The 15,563-nt window shown below is 54.7% G+C and overlaps 3 protein-coding genes across 4 annotated transcripts; 1 reads left to right on the top strand and 2 right to left on the bottom strand.

Annotated features, from left to right (window-relative positions):
* Positions 1 to 199: 199 nt before the first annotated feature.
* LYSMD1 (LysM domain containing 1) lies at positions 200 to 2,926 on the bottom strand. The gene is made up of 3 exons (XM_034425049.2): positions 2,565 to 2,926; positions 1,703 to 2,022; positions 200 to 821 (listed from the first exon to the last, which is right to left on the bottom strand). Exons 1-3 carry the CDS (start codon positions 2,733 to 2,735, stop codon positions 650 to 652), a joined length of 663 nt encoding a protein of 220 aa, XP_034280940.2. The 5' UTR covers positions 2,736 to 2,926; the 3' UTR covers positions 200 to 649.
* Positions 2,927 to 3,420: 494 nt separating this feature from the next.
* On the top strand, positions 3,421 to 6,480 carry SCNM1 (sodium channel modifier 1). Its single transcript, XM_034425048.2, has 8 exons — positions 3,421 to 3,624; positions 4,058 to 4,128; positions 4,248 to 4,336; positions 4,599 to 4,696; positions 4,855 to 4,955; positions 5,063 to 5,229; positions 5,570 to 5,684; positions 5,770 to 6,480. Exons 1-8 carry the CDS (start codon positions 3,574 to 3,576, stop codon positions 5,867 to 5,869), a joined length of 792 nt encoding a protein of 263 aa, XP_034280939.2. The 5' UTR covers positions 3,421 to 3,573; the 3' UTR covers positions 5,870 to 6,480.
* Positions 6,481 to 7,382: 902 nt separating this feature from the next.
* On the bottom strand, positions 7,383 to 15,073 carry TMOD4 (tropomodulin 4). 2 transcript variants are annotated; one of them, XM_034425047.3, is made up of 10 exons: positions 14,834 to 15,073; positions 12,746 to 12,910; positions 12,097 to 12,253; positions 10,713 to 10,835; positions 10,130 to 10,219; positions 9,661 to 9,791; positions 8,921 to 9,028; positions 8,662 to 8,805; positions 8,276 to 8,420; positions 7,383 to 7,596 (listed from the first exon to the last, which is right to left on the bottom strand). In XM_034425047.3, exons 2-10 carry the CDS (start codon positions 12,869 to 12,871, stop codon positions 7,574 to 7,576), a joined length of 1,047 nt encoding a protein of 348 aa, XP_034280938.2. In that variant the 5' UTR covers positions 12,872 to 12,910; positions 14,834 to 15,073; the 3' UTR covers positions 7,383 to 7,573. The 2 variants fall into 2 exon arrangements, with proteins under 2 accessions (XP_034280938.2, XP_060550228.2); XM_060694245.2 differs by lacking the exon at positions 14,834 to 15,073 and adding an exon at positions 14,587 to 14,702.
* Positions 15,074 to 15,563: the final 490 nt, after the last annotated feature.

Below are 15,563 nucleotides of genomic sequence, written 5' to 3'. Positions count from 1 at the left end.
ACGTTGGGCAGCTAATCGGATCCCATTCGCATCAGCCTGACCAGAGCAAAGGAATCACGCAGAGATGTGTGACAGGGAGGCTCCTTGGGACTCCATGTGGGGGGGGGGAGGATTCCTGGGACTGCTGAAGACCCCCCGGGCGTTCTCGGGTGTCACTTCCTGAAAAAATATTCAGCACAGACAACAGCAGCACACACAATTCGCAAAACCTGCATTTCTTTAATCAGAGAATAGGGGCCACAAATTCCAAACGAGAAAAATCAGAAGACGGAGGGTTTGGGGGGGGCTGCTCACTATCCTCCCCTCTGGCCCATACTCCACAGCCCTTCCCAGAAGTCTGCCCTCTGGCACGCTTGGGATGGACCCGAAGAGCTTGAGAAGGCAGAGGGAGGAGGTGCTATTGGCCAAAGAAGCACTTGAGGCAATAAATATTAGGGGTAGGGGGTGGGGGGGGGGCAAACGAAGCAAGGGGCCCACTCAGGCACCCATCATCCTGGCTGCCTTGTGGAGGGGGGGGGGGGCAAGGGAAGCAGAACTGAAACCGGAGCTGGCGTCCTCTGCCCCAGGGGTCCCTTTTGGGTGGCATCTGTTCTTCCCCATAGCGTGATGGGAGTCAGGCTGATGCCGGCGGCCTTTTGGGGCGGGGGTCTCAGAGCTTGAAGATTTCGTCCTCCTGGTCGAGCAGAGCGTCTGCACAGGCAATCCGGCTGAGGGGCACAGGGCCGAGGACTGCCCGTTGCTGGGTCTGGGGCGAAGGCTCACCCTGGTAGGAGCCGGAGGAGGAAGGCATGGGGTTCGTTCCCGATGCCTCCCCCAAAATCCTGCAGGGGGGGAGGAAAGGGAGAGGGCTGACATTAAGTGCCAGTGGCTGCCAGGGAAGACAATCTTGCCTTGCCCAGTTTCTATGCCTGGCATTTCAAGAAAACATCCTTTAGCTGCAATGGATGAATTCGAGCAAAATAGACGCTGAGACTCCAGAGCGAGGGGCAGTCTACCACCAAGCCAAGCCACCCGCCCACCCACGTTTCCTGGCTGGGTTAACATCCATTAGTAGCCTCATTTGATGCCATCTGTATTTATTTTGTACCGTCTTGATTGTTTCAATTAGTTTTTAAAGCACGCTGCCCAGAGTCACTTCTTGAGACGGGCGGCTGTAGAAATTAGACCAAAATATGAAATAAAAATGAAAATTCATTGTTATAGGGTGGGAGGAAAATAGAGGAAGCTGTTAACATTTCCCCACCAGCAGTTTAAGAGCCTGCAACTTACATGCGTGTCTTTTGTAAGAATTTAAAACAACATACAAGAGAGAATCCAAAATCGTTTAGAGCAAGGGCGCCCCCTGGTGGCCCACAGAGGCCCAAACAACGTTTAGTCAGGTTTAATAAAAGGTGAGTTTCTCGAACATGTATTAATATCCTGCCGGCCTGGAATTACCTGGTGGTGCCCCATCCACACCTGACTCAGGTCTTAACCGGTTTTTTTAGGTAGTGAACATAGTAAAAAGCTATGACACTTCCACACTTCTGCCTCCATCCCGAGAAGAAAAGGAGTCGAGTTATTCATTCCCCGATGCAACTTGGCTCATTTGTGCCGAGCTACCTAAAACAGCGCTCCGGGCAAGCAACCTGGGCTTGCATGTAGACCCCCTCCCCACCCTGTTAATCCTCTGCTCCCTGCAACCCCCCCTCCCCTCACTCACCTGCTCTCCCCTTCCCGCAGCTTCTTGGTGGCCGCTTGCTTGGATCGGCGGATCTCGGAATCCAGTTTGAAGAGAAAATCGGCAGCCGAGAGGTCGTGTTTGGGGACCGAGCCCCCCGAAGAGCCGTTCTTCCGGGGCTGCTTCTGCTTTTTGGTCGACTCGGGCGGGACGGCCTCCCCCTGCCCTTCCTCCTCCTCCTCCTCCTCCTCCAAGTTCAGTCCGTTGGACAAAGCTTTGGGCTTGGTGGGGATCAAGAGAGTCTTTTTGAGGAAGATGGAGTCGTTGGTGTACAGCCGGTTGGCCCTCTTGATCTGCTCCGTCTGGAAAAGGAACGGAGAAGGATGCAAGGTGGAAGGGGGACAAAGCAAGGGGCTAGTCCTCATCGGTCCAAAAAAAAACACCGCCCTGAGCAGACCCAACATCCCCTGGTCCTCTCTGTGCCAAAGTTTAAAGTTCGAATTGTAGATCCCAGGGTCCCTGGGCTGATTTTTAGGGGCAAAATTTTGGGAGAGATTCTGCACAGGCAGAGCCTCTGACCTGGTGGTGCTGGGCCGCCTGCTGTGGCATATGGGAGTTGTGGCTAAACTAAAACTGAACTTCCCTGCAGATTTTTTTTTTTGGGGGGGGGTGTCTGGTTTAGAAGAGGAACTACCCAGCTCCGAAGGCCTTTGAAAGGAGACGGGATCAGGTGGCCCTTGCAATAACGGAGCTTCCCCAGAGAGCGGCAGTCTATCTTAGCGGGGGGGGGGCTCTGACCGCCTCTTGCACATTCGGGTGGCTCCCCTTCTGGAAGCCCACTCTGTGCATGCTCAGGGGCTGCCGCCTTTCCCAACCCAGCCCGGGGCGGGGCGCGCTCGCTCACCGTCACCCCGTACATGACGGCCAGGCCCTGCAGGGTGTCTCCGGGGCGCAGCTGGTGCTCCAGCCGCCGTTCGCGCACGGGCGAGCTGACCAGGCTGCCGTAGGACCGCGCCCGGCTCCCCCGCAGCAGCCCCGCGGCCCCCGGAGACCCCTGCCCGGAGGGGGAGGCCATCCCGCCGCCCGCCAGGCTCGCCCCGAGGAGGGAAGGAAGCTGCGGCCCCGCTGCCCACCGCCCGCCCGGGGCATCTCAGCAGGCGCCCCCCGCCAGGCCCCGCAGGAGGGGCCCCATGGAGACCCCCGAGATCGCGGCTGCGGCGCTCCGGCGGACAGTTGAACAGAAGCCCCCCCCGGCCCCGCCCTCCCGGCCGGCCAGCTGATCGCCCGCAAAGGCTGCTGGGAGTTGTGGTCCTGGCCCCTCCCCCCAGCCTCCCCCCACCCCTTATTTCAAATAAGTTTCACTGTTTTAAAAATTTCCCCCCCCCGACATCGATTCTGGCTGCTTTGCCCATTGAAGTGCCTGCCCCCCTCCCCCCTTTGCTTCCCCCTCCCCCCGAGTTTGGGGGGCAGAGAACTACATGGCCCATGGTACCCCTCTCGCAAAGGAGGATGGGGGGTGTAGTCCCAGAAAGAAGGGCTTTTTTTCTCATTGCAATGGGAGGGGGGGGAAAGGGACAATAAAAAGATAATTTCATGATCTTTTATTTTGATGCATAATTTTGCAAAATTTCCGGGCTCTGCTTTCGCAGCGGCCAAAGCAAAGAAAACTCCCCGCGGGGCCTGCTGGGAAATGGAGTCCCTCGCCTGCAGACCGCAGGGGAAAGTAGGCCGGAGCGCCCCCTGCCGGTCCGACGGGAGTCGCGTCCTGATTGGCGGAGCGGGGAAAGGGCTCGGCCAGCCCGCTGCCTGCTGGGAAATGTAGTCCGGTCCTCCCTCCAGGAAGAAAGCCCGCGCCTGTCCCGGGCGGGGGGCAGCGGTGGGGCGAGTGGGTTTTTTTGGGGGGAGGGGGGAGCATGTCCTTCAAGCGGGAGGGCGACGACCCCAGCCAGCTGCAGGTGCTGAAGGTGAGGAGGGGGCGTCTGGGGCATGGGAGGGGGGCTCTTTGCTCGCAGCTCTTTGCTGCTCAGTGTCCAGGCGGTGCCGGAGCACGTGCAGAGTGCAGGCCAGAGCAGATTGCCTCTAAGGGTTGCATTGCAGATCCAGTCGCCGACAGCCAGAAGATGGGGATTGTAGTCCAGAATCCAGGAAGGCCACCATTCGGGGGGGCTGCTGGACTAGGAAAAAGGGGGGGCTCGCCCTCTTCCTTTCAACCCCCTCCCCACTTCCTCCCTCCCTAGAGCACGACAATAGCCACCGGGTCTCCCTCGCTGGGTTGTTGTAGGAAGCGCTTCACACCTGGAAAGGTGCCCTGTGGTCTCTCTCTCTCTGTCTCTCTCTCCCATGCTTCTGCAAACAACCTGACCTGTTGGATTTCTTCCTTCTTTGCTCCCTATCCAGAAACGGAGGGTGGCGGAGCTTCTGGCCCATTATATTCCCGAGGACGAAGCCTTGTTGATGCGCGATGGCAGGTAAGGTGTTGCTTGCGAGTGTGAATCCTAAGCCCGCTCTCTGCATAAGGTTTGAGGGGTGCAAAGACTGCCTCTCAGTCCCCACAGCCCGGCCCCACTTTCCTCCCTCCCTTTTCTAGGTATTCCTGCACTGTCTGCTTCCAACGGCCGGTTTTTGACACTCTGGACATGCTCACGGTTCACCGTTCTGGAAAGAAACACTTAGCCAGTAAGTCTGCCAGGATCCTCCCGGGCTCGGTCCTTCAGCTAAATTCAGTATCCCCTCTCAGCTTTGCAACCAGGGTGAGCACCTAACCCTGACTCTGAACTTGGTGAGGCTCTCTGCCAAATCGGTTTGCATGCCTTTACAAGCCACAGAGAGCTTAGTCCCATTTTACAGACAGGGAAGACTGAGGCCCTGAGATTTTGCTTCCTCCGGATGGCTTAAAAGACTGGCTGCTGAGCACCTTTTTTGACCTTCTCCATCGCAGGTTTGCAGAAGTTTTACGGGAAGAAACGCTCTCTCGAGAATGAAATTCAGAAGCGTCAGCATCAGGCGTACCTGGACGCGGAAGAAAATGGCACCCAGGTAGATCCTGGGCGCTGCTCTGTCCCACAGGGTGCATTTCTTTAAAAATAAGTCCTTATTCTGAAATAAATGCTTAGCACCGAGGGAGCCTTAGAGTCGCCGCTGAGAACTTAGTAGGTTAAATTAAAACCCCTCCAGATTCTGGCTTTGCTTTCTAGGTGGCTCAGGGACCGGCGCCATTGCTTGCCCAAACACGGAGGATTACCCAGAATGCCTTGCTGAAAACTGTGCCCTACAGCAGCTGCTGCCGCCCCAAAAGGTGAGACCCACATCTGGAAAGGGCCAACCGCTGGTTCTCTGCTTTCTCTGCCAGGAAGGTCCCTTAATAGGAATGTCTGGAACTCTGCCGTTTCTGATTTGGTGCAGGAACGAGGCTGGTGCCAGCACTTCGGGGGCGACTGCCAGCTTCAGAGCAGCGGAGGCCCCCGGGATCCCCAAACCCTCCGGTTCTGACTCGGTGGAGGAAGAGCGGCAGGTTGAAGAGGAAGTGAGCCCCTCTGCCCGTTTGTCCGGCTGCAGGCACACAACAGCAGGTCAGAAGCCGTTTTGAGATCTTGTAAGTAAGCCCAGACACAAAATGGGCAGAGATGGGAGATCCACCTCGCAGGGAGCATAAACTCTAACCCTGGGAAAGGACCAGAGTGTTAGCCAGGGAAGTGTCGAGGACAGGAAGAAGGAACGTGGGACGTGAATCTTCTTTAGGTCCAAGAAGCAGCATTTGTGCATGAAAGGTGGCTTAAACATGGTTTATCACTTTATAGCCGCCCAGAGTCTCTGGATACCAGATGGGGGCAAATAAATTTCATGATAAATAAATAAACAAACCCCAGTTAAGCAAAGCTAAGTCATTTTCACGGTCGTTCTTTCTCGCAGAGACTCAAAAGAAGAAGTCTGCCCGTCAAGGAAAGGGGCGCAGAACGCAGAAATCGTCCGAGCCCAACGATCCGGAGAAGCGACGCACCTTGGAGCATTACCTGAAGCTGAAAAGGTAACTGCAGGGAAGAGACCCGGGGGAGGTTATGGGTTGTTCTGGAGTCTCCTTCCTCAGCCAAATTTCCTTCCTTTTCTTGCAGTTCGGGATGGATTGAGGATGGGTCTGGCAAATGGGTCAAAGACGAGAACGTGGAGTTCGATTCGGACGAGGAGGAGCCCCCAATGTTGCCTCCGTCTTGATGGCGGATGGAAAATCCCCACCCCACCCTGGCCGTGCCTTGGAAGTGTGCGAGGAACACCTGGAAATCTGGAATTAAACAGCACAACCATCAGAAAATGCACTTTTGGCTCGGACACTGTGACCTTTGTGCATTGAAAGCATCCTTTTGCCACCTTCGTGTTTTGTCTTTTAGTAGTACAGTTTTTGGCGTTTATTCCTCTTTGGTTGCAGTCTGCATTTTGTTTCCCTGGGTGCATTTCCGACACCACCTTTTTTTAAGTTCGTTGGAAAATTTCCAAGCAATTTCTGAGCAAGGGAGCGGCTGGAGAAGAAAAGCCCCGAAGACATCTTTAAAGTAAATAAAAACAGAATTTAGGGGAACTGCTGCTATTCAGTCGGATGGATAAAGAGCTGCGCTTCTCCCTCAGGAACTCAGCTCGTGCAGGACCACGAAGATGGGAAATCTGTTTTCTATTTTGGAAAGTAAAAAAAGGACCCAACTCGTTGTCTGAGAGGTTTAGGTCTGAGAATTAGGAAACTGGGGGCCGGTTTAATACAGTTCGAATTCCCATTTGTTTTTCCGCTCATAACCTATATTTGGGTGCCTGCGGATAGAGCAGTTTTAAATGCACTTTTGTTCGTTCCTTTCTTTACATGGTAAAAGCCGTTTCTTGCACGCTCCCTGCAGGCAAGGATTTGCACTGTTCTTGGGAATTTCAGAGACCTGGGACTCCCCCTCCCCTTCCTCCTCCTCCTCCTCCTCCTCCTTAGGCGGCCATTCCAGGATCCTTGCAACCCGACCCTCTGCTTCTCCCGTTTCTCCTGCTGTGTCTCAAGGACGGGCTGGGGGTTGCGCCCAGCAACAGCTGCTTGGGATAATTCTCCCCCGTGGCAGCTTCTTCGGACAGCGGGCAGCCTGGGTCTTCTCTGGTTTCAGGCCGGGACGGCAGCTCTGGGATACCGGAAGCCAGACTGGCCGAGAGGAAAACCAAGGCGAATTGGGACCTGTTCAGGTCCTCTCTGTCCTCCCACCCACCCACCCACGACTGTTTCTTATTTCTCTTGGGCCCCCCCCATCCCAGGTTGCCTAGATAAGTCTGACCCTCCCCTAATCTATGAGCCATTCCTTGACCACAGCGAAGGAATCCGATGAAGCTTCCCCCCCCCCACCTAATGCTTAAATGTTCAATAATCATCTCAGAAGGGTCTCAGCTGCCTTTAGTGTGGACTGGAAAACCAAGCCCCTCCCTCCCTCCTTCCACCAAGACCCCAGGCCCCTTTGTATAAGGAAAAGATGGCCCCCAAGTCTACGATCAGAATTCCTGCCTACCAAGAACAGGTAGTCCTTGACTCACAACAATTCATTTAGTGACCATTTGAAGTTATATTTTGGGCTCGGTTGTGGCCGTAAATCGAGGACCAGCTGTAATCAAGAACCTTAACCGTTTAAAAAAATTGCTTCCGCGGCAGACGAAGCCAGTTGGGAAGAAGGAAGGCATTTCATCCCTCCGGAGGGAGGGAGGGAGGGGTATGCATCATTCAGATCTCTTTATTTACAGAGGTATTTCAAAGGCAGGGGGGCCCTCGGAGGTGAAGGGAGGAGAAAAACCTGAGTTGGGGCACGTGAGCCCCAGAATTGCTCTTGGGCTGCTTTGGAGTGATAGCCGTGGGGAGATGCCTGAGCCATGAAAGTCGCTTCCGGGATGATGGATTGTACCCCCAATTTATGTCTTCTTCTGTTTGCGTCCTGCAAAAGGGGAAAAAAAGATGAAAAGGAAGAAGGCTGGGCAAAAGACCCCTCTCCCTCGCTGATCCAGCCCCTCCCTCCCCTTCCTTCCCTCCCTCCGTCCCCTCCCCTTTCTCATTCTACCCTTCCCCTCCCTCCCTTCTTCCTTCCCTTCCTTCTTCCCTTCCCTTCCCTATCCCATCCTTTCCTTCCCTTCCTCATCCTCCTCTTCTCACCTCCCACCTCCCCTCCCCTTTCTCATCCTTTCCTTCCCCTCCTTTCCTCCCTTCCTTCCTTCTTCCATTCCCTACCCCATCCTTTCCTTCCCTTCCTCATCCTCTTCTCACCTCCCACCTCCCCTCCCCTTTCTCATCCTTTCCTTCCCCTCCTTTCCTCCCTTCCTTCCTTCTTCCATTCCCTACCCCATCCTTTCCTCCCCTCCTCCCTCTCCTTCCCTTTCTCATCCTTCCCTTCCCACGCCCTCTTTTTCTTCCTTCTTCGCTTCCCTACCCCATCCTTCCCTTTCTCATCCTCTCTCCTATCTTCCACTCCCCCGTCTGTTTCCCTCCCTCCCTCCCTTTCTCTTTCTTGCATCCCATTGTTCCTTCTCCTTCCTTCCTCCTTCCCTTCCCCATCCATTTCTTCCCTCCCCCGCATTACTCCTTCTCCCTCTCTCTCTCTCCACTCTCGGCCAACCTACGCAGTTCGTTGTTCCTGGTGATGGCGATGGAGGCTCGGGCTCTGGGGCCCTGCTGCGTGAAGTGGTACCCGAACCGGGTGATGGAGGTGCAGTTCTCAAGCATGGCAGCCATCTCCATCTCCACCGAGTCGCCCAGCCACTGGCGCTACAAGGAGGGAGGGGAAGCCGTGTCAGGTGGAAACTTGGGAGGGTGTCTAAAATGTCATTGTCCCCCAGTTGGGGAAATGCAGGATCTCAAAGTCTGGCTTGATGGTGTCGGACTTCTTAACCTTGTCAACTTTAAGCTGGGTGGACTTCAACTCCCAGAATTCCCCAGCCAGCAAGCAAGCTGGCTGTGGAATTCTGGGAGTTGTAGTCCACCAGCTTAAAATTAAGGGCCTCCTCACCTGATTGTCCACCTTCAGTTCGGCCAAGGTGCTGTTTCCCTTCATGGCTTTGATGACCTCCATCATCCCTGCGCTGGTGATGAAGTTGGACTCGATGTTGAGACTCTGGAGGCTTTTGTTCTCCTTTAGCATCTCGGCCACCGCCTGGATAGGAAAAGGGGTTGGAGGAGGAGAGCATCACCGGTGTGTGTGTGTGGGGGGGAATCAGACTCAACGGCCGCTGGGTGCCGATCCCTGGAGGAGGATCTGGGGAGCTTACGTGGGCCACTGGATCGTTGCTTCTGGTGGCCACTAAGCTGAGCTTCTTCACCTGAGTGTTGGTTTTCATCGCTTCGCAGATCTCCTTCAGGGTCTGGATGGGGATGTTCTGCGCGAGAGAAGAGAGGAAACGGCCATTTTTGTAGAGGTGACACCTTGGATGGCCACGTTTTTCCTCGGCCCTCCTCATCGGCCTTTCCTTTTATGCCACCTCTTCCTTTCCAGATTCTTAATTTGAAGCTGCTGGCAAGGAAAAATTGTGACCCTCTCGCAGGTGTGAGGTGTGAACGACAACTTCCGTGTTCACGATATGAGCTGCTTTCCTGTAGCCTTCGACTTACGACCTCCACTGGAGTCGGAACTTCTGTCAGAAGTCATTGCGGTCGTAATTGGAATCAGATTCACAGCCCTTTTTACAACAGTCATTAAGTGAATCCAGCTCCCCAACAGGCAAAAAAAAAAAGCCGCAAATCGTGCTCCCATGACTCCAGGATGCTGCAACTGGTCGTAAAGTCGAGACAGTGCCAAGCACCCGAATTGTGATCTGATAACCACAGAGTGGAGCAACGATTTTTAAGTGTGAGTACAGGCCATTAAGTTACTTTTTGCAGGGCAGTCATAACTTGGAACTGTTGTTCGCCAAACGGCTGTAGGTTGAGGACTAAGAACAGGATAACCCCAGGATAGGACCGTTCCATTGGTCAATTCACTGTGGGGTCATCTTTGGGGTTTGGCACTCACCTGGATGTTATTCAGGTTCACCTCTTCCAGGCCTCTGTCGTTGCTTCGGACTTTTGCCAGGGTTTCTTCAACGTTGGTGGGGTTGGGGGGCTCGTCCGGGACCGGCTTGTATTTGTCCGGCTGAACAACACCTGCGCAGAAGAGGATTGGGGGTGAGGCGGGTTGGGGGAGAAAGGGCTGTCTGACCCTCTTCTCACATCTTGGTGTTGCCCTGAAGTCCTGATCTTTGTCCAAGAAGCGAAATGGAAGACAACAGAGGCTCCTAGCCTGAAGACCACCCTCTTCCGTTTCCCCCCTTTGGGTGATTTCTCCCCCCCTTGGCAGGGGATGATGAGCTGTGTAGTGAATGACACATTTGTTCAGCCAAGCGAGACATTTTCTTGTCCCCAGGCTGAATGTGGGAGGTGTTCTGAGCTGGTAAATTGGGTAGGGGGATCTATTCAGTCCAACCTAGCCCTACCCACTCAACTGTTGATGCCTTCCGTGCTGGTGATGTTGCCGCTGCAGATGGCTTCGTAATATTGCTTGTTGCTCATCAGGGTGTACATGCCCAGGATGGCTGCAAGGAAGCAGAAGGAAAACAAGCCCAGTTGGATCCGGGTTCAAAAAATAACCGGGTTTGCTGCAAAATCAGGCATTCTCTGGCCCGGCCAAGCCCAGCCTGGCTCCGTTTCTAAAACTGAGCGGGCAACAGGGCTGGCCGAGTGCCAGGCAGGGACTAAAAGGAGAAAGGCTGCTGCCCTATCGGCTTACACCTGTCGAGGGACTCTTGCTGAGTGTTGATGTGGGGCAGGCACTGACCCCCTCCCCCTCCCCGTTTCTCTGCCACTGGCTGGGCCAGGCGAGGCCGCTTCTCTGCAAAATGCGGAGGGGTTGATCTCCTGCGGGATTTGCAGGCTACGAAGAAGCATTGATCCAAAGCGGGATTGGAGCCCCCGCCTGCAACAACGGCAGCAAAGGGGCGGTTCGCAGCCAACTGCCCCTGGATAGGGAGGCTCCACGGGGGCCTTGGATGTGGCTCGCTCTTTGGCACCTGTCGGCCCCCTTCTTACCTGCGATGTCGCACATTTCGGCGTCGGTGGCGTTGGCCAAAGCTTCTTCCAGTTCCGGCTCCAGGATGACGTCCTCTTCTTTGATGACTTCTTTCTTCTCAACTTTTGGGACGAAAGGCTTCCCTGCAGGGAGAGAGAGACGGAAAAGGGTGAGAAACGGAAGAGAAAAGGAGGATGCAAAGAAATTGAAGTCAGGTGTAGTGCAGTGGGGGACTCAGCCTCCTTTATAAGCAACTAGAGCTCTCAAAATTCCTTCCTTCCTTCTTCCCTCCCTCCCTCCCTCCCTCCCTCCCTCCCTCCCTCCCTCCTTCCTTCCTTCCTTCCTTCCTTCCTTCCTTCCTCCCTCCCTCCCTCCCTCCCTCCCTCCCTCCCTCCTTCCTTCCTTCCTTCCTTCCTTCCTTCCTTCCTTCCTTCTTCCCTCCCTCCTCCTTTCTTCCTTCCCATCCATCAGCTGTGCAAAATTATCCCCTCCCCTCAGTTTTCCCCTCCCATTGAACATTAGCATTGCAGGGATTCCCAACGGTTTGATGACAATCCGTGTCCTACTGTCTGGAATGGGTCCCTCTCTAATGTCCCTGAAACGGCCTTCATTCACGCCGGCAATTTGGACACAGAGAGGAAGTTCCAGATTTATTAATAGCAGTCAGATGTTGGGCGATTCAGTTCTGGAAGGAAGGAAAGAAGGAAGAAGAGGTGCCTTTGGCTTAAACGAGGAGACCCCAGCACGGAGCCCTTTCTGAGCCCACAAGAGCAGGGAAGAAAAAATATTTAATATTCCAGTGACAAACTGTCATCAAGCTGACAGTTTGAGAAGGGGGTGAGAAAGGTTGCCAAAGGGCTTGAATTTGGTGAGAAACTATTTTTTTTTCTTTTTAAACAGCTAATGAGGGGTCTTGAGCTTGGTCCTTTTCTTGCAGGCATTTCATGACCCCACTAGGTCATGTCATCAGTCCCAGAAGGAGTATTCGCAGCAAACCTCACTAGCACTGATGATGTGACCTAGCTGGGTCACGAAACGTCTGCAAGAAAAGCTCAGTTAAGCTTGGAGAACACCAAGGACCCTCATTTCAACCCTGAGCTACAAATATTCTCCTTGATTGGTAAACCATGAATCCAGGAAGCAGAAGAAGTGAAAAGAACAGAGGGGATGTTCAGGAAAATCTTCGTTTTGGTCCAAGGGATGGACTCCTAATCGAGGCGTGGAGAGAAGCGTTTTTGGCTGGCAAAGCGGATGGAGTAAAATTTCCTCCTCGGTTTCTCTGCTCTGGTTGGGGCTGGCTCTCCCCTTCTCCCTCGGGGTCTTGAAACCCTCTGGGGAGGGAAGGAGGGACCCCAAACTTGCTGGCATGGACAGTGGAGGCCAGGTGGGCAACGCAGCCCTTACCTTTCTTCTCCCCCGTGAAGGGCACCAGGTCTTCCCGTTCCTTCACTTCTATTGCCTGCTTCTCCAGGTGCTGCATCAGGGCGTCTCGGTCCAGGGGCCCCGTGGGGTCCTTCTTCGTCTGGTCCCGTTGCCGGAGCCCAGCCGGGAGCATCAAGTTCTAGGAAGCAGAGCAGAAATCGAGGTGCCAAGGATGGCCATAGCAAAACCTCCTCCCATGCCCTGTAAAAACCCACCGGGAGCATTGGGCACCTCTGCAGGGGGGGCACATTAGTATCCCCTGGCACAGGAGCCTAAACAGTGCTTAAAAGGGGGGGCAGGATGATGGGTTTTGGGATAGTTAATCTTTTAAGCAGCGATAAAAATGTGCCGAATGAACGGATGAATTTATTTTATTGATAACATTTATTGCTCCCCCATCTGACCATAGGGGCCAGTCACAACTAAATAAGTCACAACTTTCTGGTTCTCCCCAAAAGATGGCACAATTTTGCTATTTTGGGCAGGACTGCCGGCTTCCCAATCTCTCAACGGAAGAGGCGCCAAGTCCGTCTCCGATCCGTTTGATTTGGAGAGCTTCAGAATGAAATCCAGAGTTTGGCAGAGTCCTCCCCCCTACCCCACCCCACCCCCCATCTGCCCCTGATCTCACTTCTGGATCCATTTCCTGCAGCTCCAGATCGAGCTGCTCCAGCTCCTCCGGGGAGAGTTCCTTGAGGAGCTTGTCTTCATCGATATCTCGGTATTTCTCCAGCTCTTGTCGGTAGGAAGTCGTCATGGTGAGCGTAGCCAAGAGGCAGTTGGCGGAGGGTCTCCCCTGCAAGAAAACCCAGCCAGGCCGGTGGGAGAGCTGCAGCTTACGGGAAGCCCAAAGAACGTGCTGCAAACATGCTTACGGAGCAACAGGGGGCACTATTAGTGGATGGGTCAGCGGAACTCCCTGCCTCATGGTTATCGGAATTCTCTATCATCCTAATCTCCCCAACTGTGCCGCCTGGAATTTGGGGGACAGCTGGGTGAATCTTGCATCGAGGCACTTTGATGCCTTCCTTTGCAGATTCCCTAATTGTTTTGAGTATCAATGGAAGAGGCACTTAGCAGCCTCCAGAGTTTCTGCAGCCGCTGAGCTGGCTGGAAAGGGTCTTGGCCTTTTGGGTTGGCCAGCTGCTTATGGCGGGGAGGAAGGAGAAGAGTGTTGAATGAGCTTTGGGACCAGCTGACTCTGCTCCCACCCGCTTTACGGCCGGGGATTCAGTTCCCCCGAGGCCTCCTTTTATGTCTTGAGAAATGTAAGATGAGCAGTGATTGCTGTGGTTTTAGCCAGAGCTCCCTGCACATGGAAATCTAAGCTGTCAGAAAGAAATCTCGGCTGGGCACCGTTTTTTCCCCCAGGTGCTGTAGCCAGATTTGAGGTGGCGGCCACTGGCAGGAGGGGACGAACCACAGCTGGATGGCCCCCTCCACTTTGCTTTTTTAGGCACCTTCACGACTTTTCCAACTCTTTGTCCCGAGCTGTGAAGTCGCAAAACATCTCTGTGTGTGTCAGCCAGTTGCCAATCAATCATTCCGATGGCAACTAAGGGGTCAGTTATTCAGCCGATCCCAAAGAGTGGAACCTGCACAACCTTTGGGAATAAGCTAGGAGGGGGGAAATCCCCACCCACCCACCCAACTCTCCATGAAACAAGTGAATTTGCCATTGGAGAAACAAATTTAGCAAATGTCCCCTTCAGGCCTTCTCCCCCCCTCCCCTTTCTTCACATTTCACCCGGGCCAGCAGGTAGAAATTTGAGCTGGAGGGTTGAACTTCTGCCTTGGCCGCTGGTGACCTACAAGAAGCCGGTGGGACTGGATCCCCTTTTTCTCCGGCAATGGAGGAATCGTCAACCAGGATCCCTTCCCTTACGCTTCCCGTCTGCGGTTTCTGCTTTGCTCCATCGTCAAGAAAGTTGCCAAAAATATTTTGCGCACACAAACACGCCAACTCTTAGGAAAACCTGCATTTGTCCAGTATGAGGGATTCTGGAAAACCAGGATTTCAAGGACTTCTGGAAGACCAGATTTGGGGGTTTTTTTTTGTTTTATTGGTGCCATTTTAGAGGGAATTCACCTAACAATCAATCTCTTTGGATGCTTTTAGCCTATTCTCAAGACACACTCTCTTTTCTTATGAGGTGGGGGGAGGGAGGGAGGGAGGTGGCTTCTTTTGTGCAGGAAAGCCTGGAGCCGAAAGCAGCTGTAAGCTCAGAGGCACTCTTGTTCCTGAATGGCAGATCTCTTTCCAGACCCCTGTTTTGCTTCCCCCTCCCCAGGGGTCTCATCCCCACATAAACTCCCCTCTGGATGGGAGAATTTTTCTCTCCGGGGCTAAACCAGCTCAAAGCAAAGCTCCCCCCCTCCCTCCCTTCCCCAAATCTTTGGCACCCGAGGGCCCTCCTGGCCTGGAGTAGCCCCCCCCCCCCCCCGCCCTCCATCACGGGTGTGGCCAGGTACCGGCGACGCCAAGCCCAGAGCAGCTTGTTTATTTCCCTGGTTCCCGACTGGCCAGGCAGCCTTGGTGCTGAATTCGCCCCCGGAGGAGCCTCGGCGTCTCCCCCGGACCCCCGCCGGCCAGGGAGATGGAGACCCCCCTCCCCGCAGGAGCGAGTCTGCCGGAGCCGGCGCCCCCCGCCCTGCCCAGCCCAGGTGCGCCCAGGTGCGGCGAGGAGGGAGAAGCGGCGGGAGGGCTCCGGATGCTTACCTTGGTCAGCGGCAGCCTCTGCCTGGCCCCCGCCGGCCCCCCCCCCGGCGCTGTGCACCCAGCGGGCGGCCAATGGCGAGGCGGGCGAGGGGAGGGTGAGCTCAGCGCTTTTTTATTTTAGCCTGGCAGAAGGGCGGGGGGGGCGGCGGCGGAGCAGGGATCGCCCGGCAGGCTCGCTTATCAATCACTCCGCAGCCGCCCCGCGGAGCCCCGCCGGCCTCCAGTGGCCGCGGGGGGAATGGCCGGCCCGGGGGTGGGGGGGGAGAGGCTGCCTTCCTTCCTTCCTTCTCTCGTTCCTTCTTTCTCCTTCCCACATTCCCTCCCTTCCCTCTTTCCTCCCTCCCTCTCCTTTCTACTTTTCCTTCCCTCCTTTCTTCCTGCCCTTTCTTCCTTCTTTCCTTTTTCTCCTTCCTACTTTTCTTTCCTTCCCCTTTTCCTTCTTTCCCTCTTTCTCCTTCTCTTCCATCCATGGTTGTAAAGTGGTTAAAAATCTTTGCTTGCTTTAATTCGCACCTCCCATTCCCATAGAGGTCAATCAAAGAAAAAAAGACACACTGCAAATTTGACCAGTCATCACCCTGCTCCCAAGTGATGCATAGGGGTAAACTGTCCCTGAACCTGGAGTCTCCACTGATCGCCAAGCCTCCATGGTTTTGCTCAGAGCAGAAGAGCCCCCCCTCCCCGCGATCATAATGGCCCCCAGCCTGTCTAAATCAGTACCTTTCCTTCT

The sequence above is a fragment of the Pantherophis guttatus genome, chromosome 18, assembly GCF_059756535.1.
Source record: "Pantherophis guttatus breed Tessera chromosome 18, ASM5975653v1, whole genome shotgun sequence".
Lineage (NCBI taxonomy): Eukaryota > Metazoa > Chordata > Lepidosauria > Squamata > Colubridae > Pantherophis > Pantherophis guttatus.
The sequence above is the reverse complement of the archived record's forward strand: the minus strand, read 5'-3'. Positions and strand labels throughout refer to the sequence as shown.

Coding starts and splice junctions, on each gene's coding strand:
- LYSMD1 (XM_034425049.2), bottom strand. CDS start 2,735: ATGGCCTCCCCCTCCGGGCAGGGGTCTCCGGGGGCCGCGGGGCTGCTG. Junction 2,023..2,564: donor CCGTCATGTACGGGGTGACG/GTGAGCGAGCGC, acceptor TTCCTTTTCCAG/ACGGAGCAGATCAAGAGGGC. Junction 822..1,702: donor CTGCGGGAAGGGGAGAGCAG/GTGAGTGAGGGG, acceptor CCCCCCCTGCAG/GATTTTGGGGGAGGCATCGG.
- SCNM1 (XM_034425048.2), top strand. CDS start 3,574: ATGTCCTTCAAGCGGGAGGGCGACGACCCCAGCCAGCTGCAGGTGCTG. Junction 4,337..4,598: donor TGGAAAGAAACACTTAGCCA/GTAAGTCTGCCA, acceptor TCTCCATCGCAG/GTTTGCAGAAGTTTTACGGG. Junction 5,230..5,569: donor CTGCAGGCACACAACAGCAG/GTCAGAAGCCGT, acceptor TCTTTCTCGCAG/AGACTCAAAAGAAGAAGTCT.
- TMOD4 (XM_034425047.3), bottom strand. CDS start 12,871: ATGACGACTTCCTACCGACAAGAGCTGGAGAAATACCGAGATATCGAT. Junction 10,836..12,096: donor CTTCACGGGGGAGAAGAAAG/GTAAGGGCTGCG, acceptor CTCTCCCTGCAG/GGAAGCCTTTCGTCCCAAAA. Junction 8,806..8,920: donor GCAACGATCCAGTGGCCCAC/GTAAGCTCCCCA, acceptor TTTCCTATCCAG/GCGGTGGCCGAGATGCTAAA.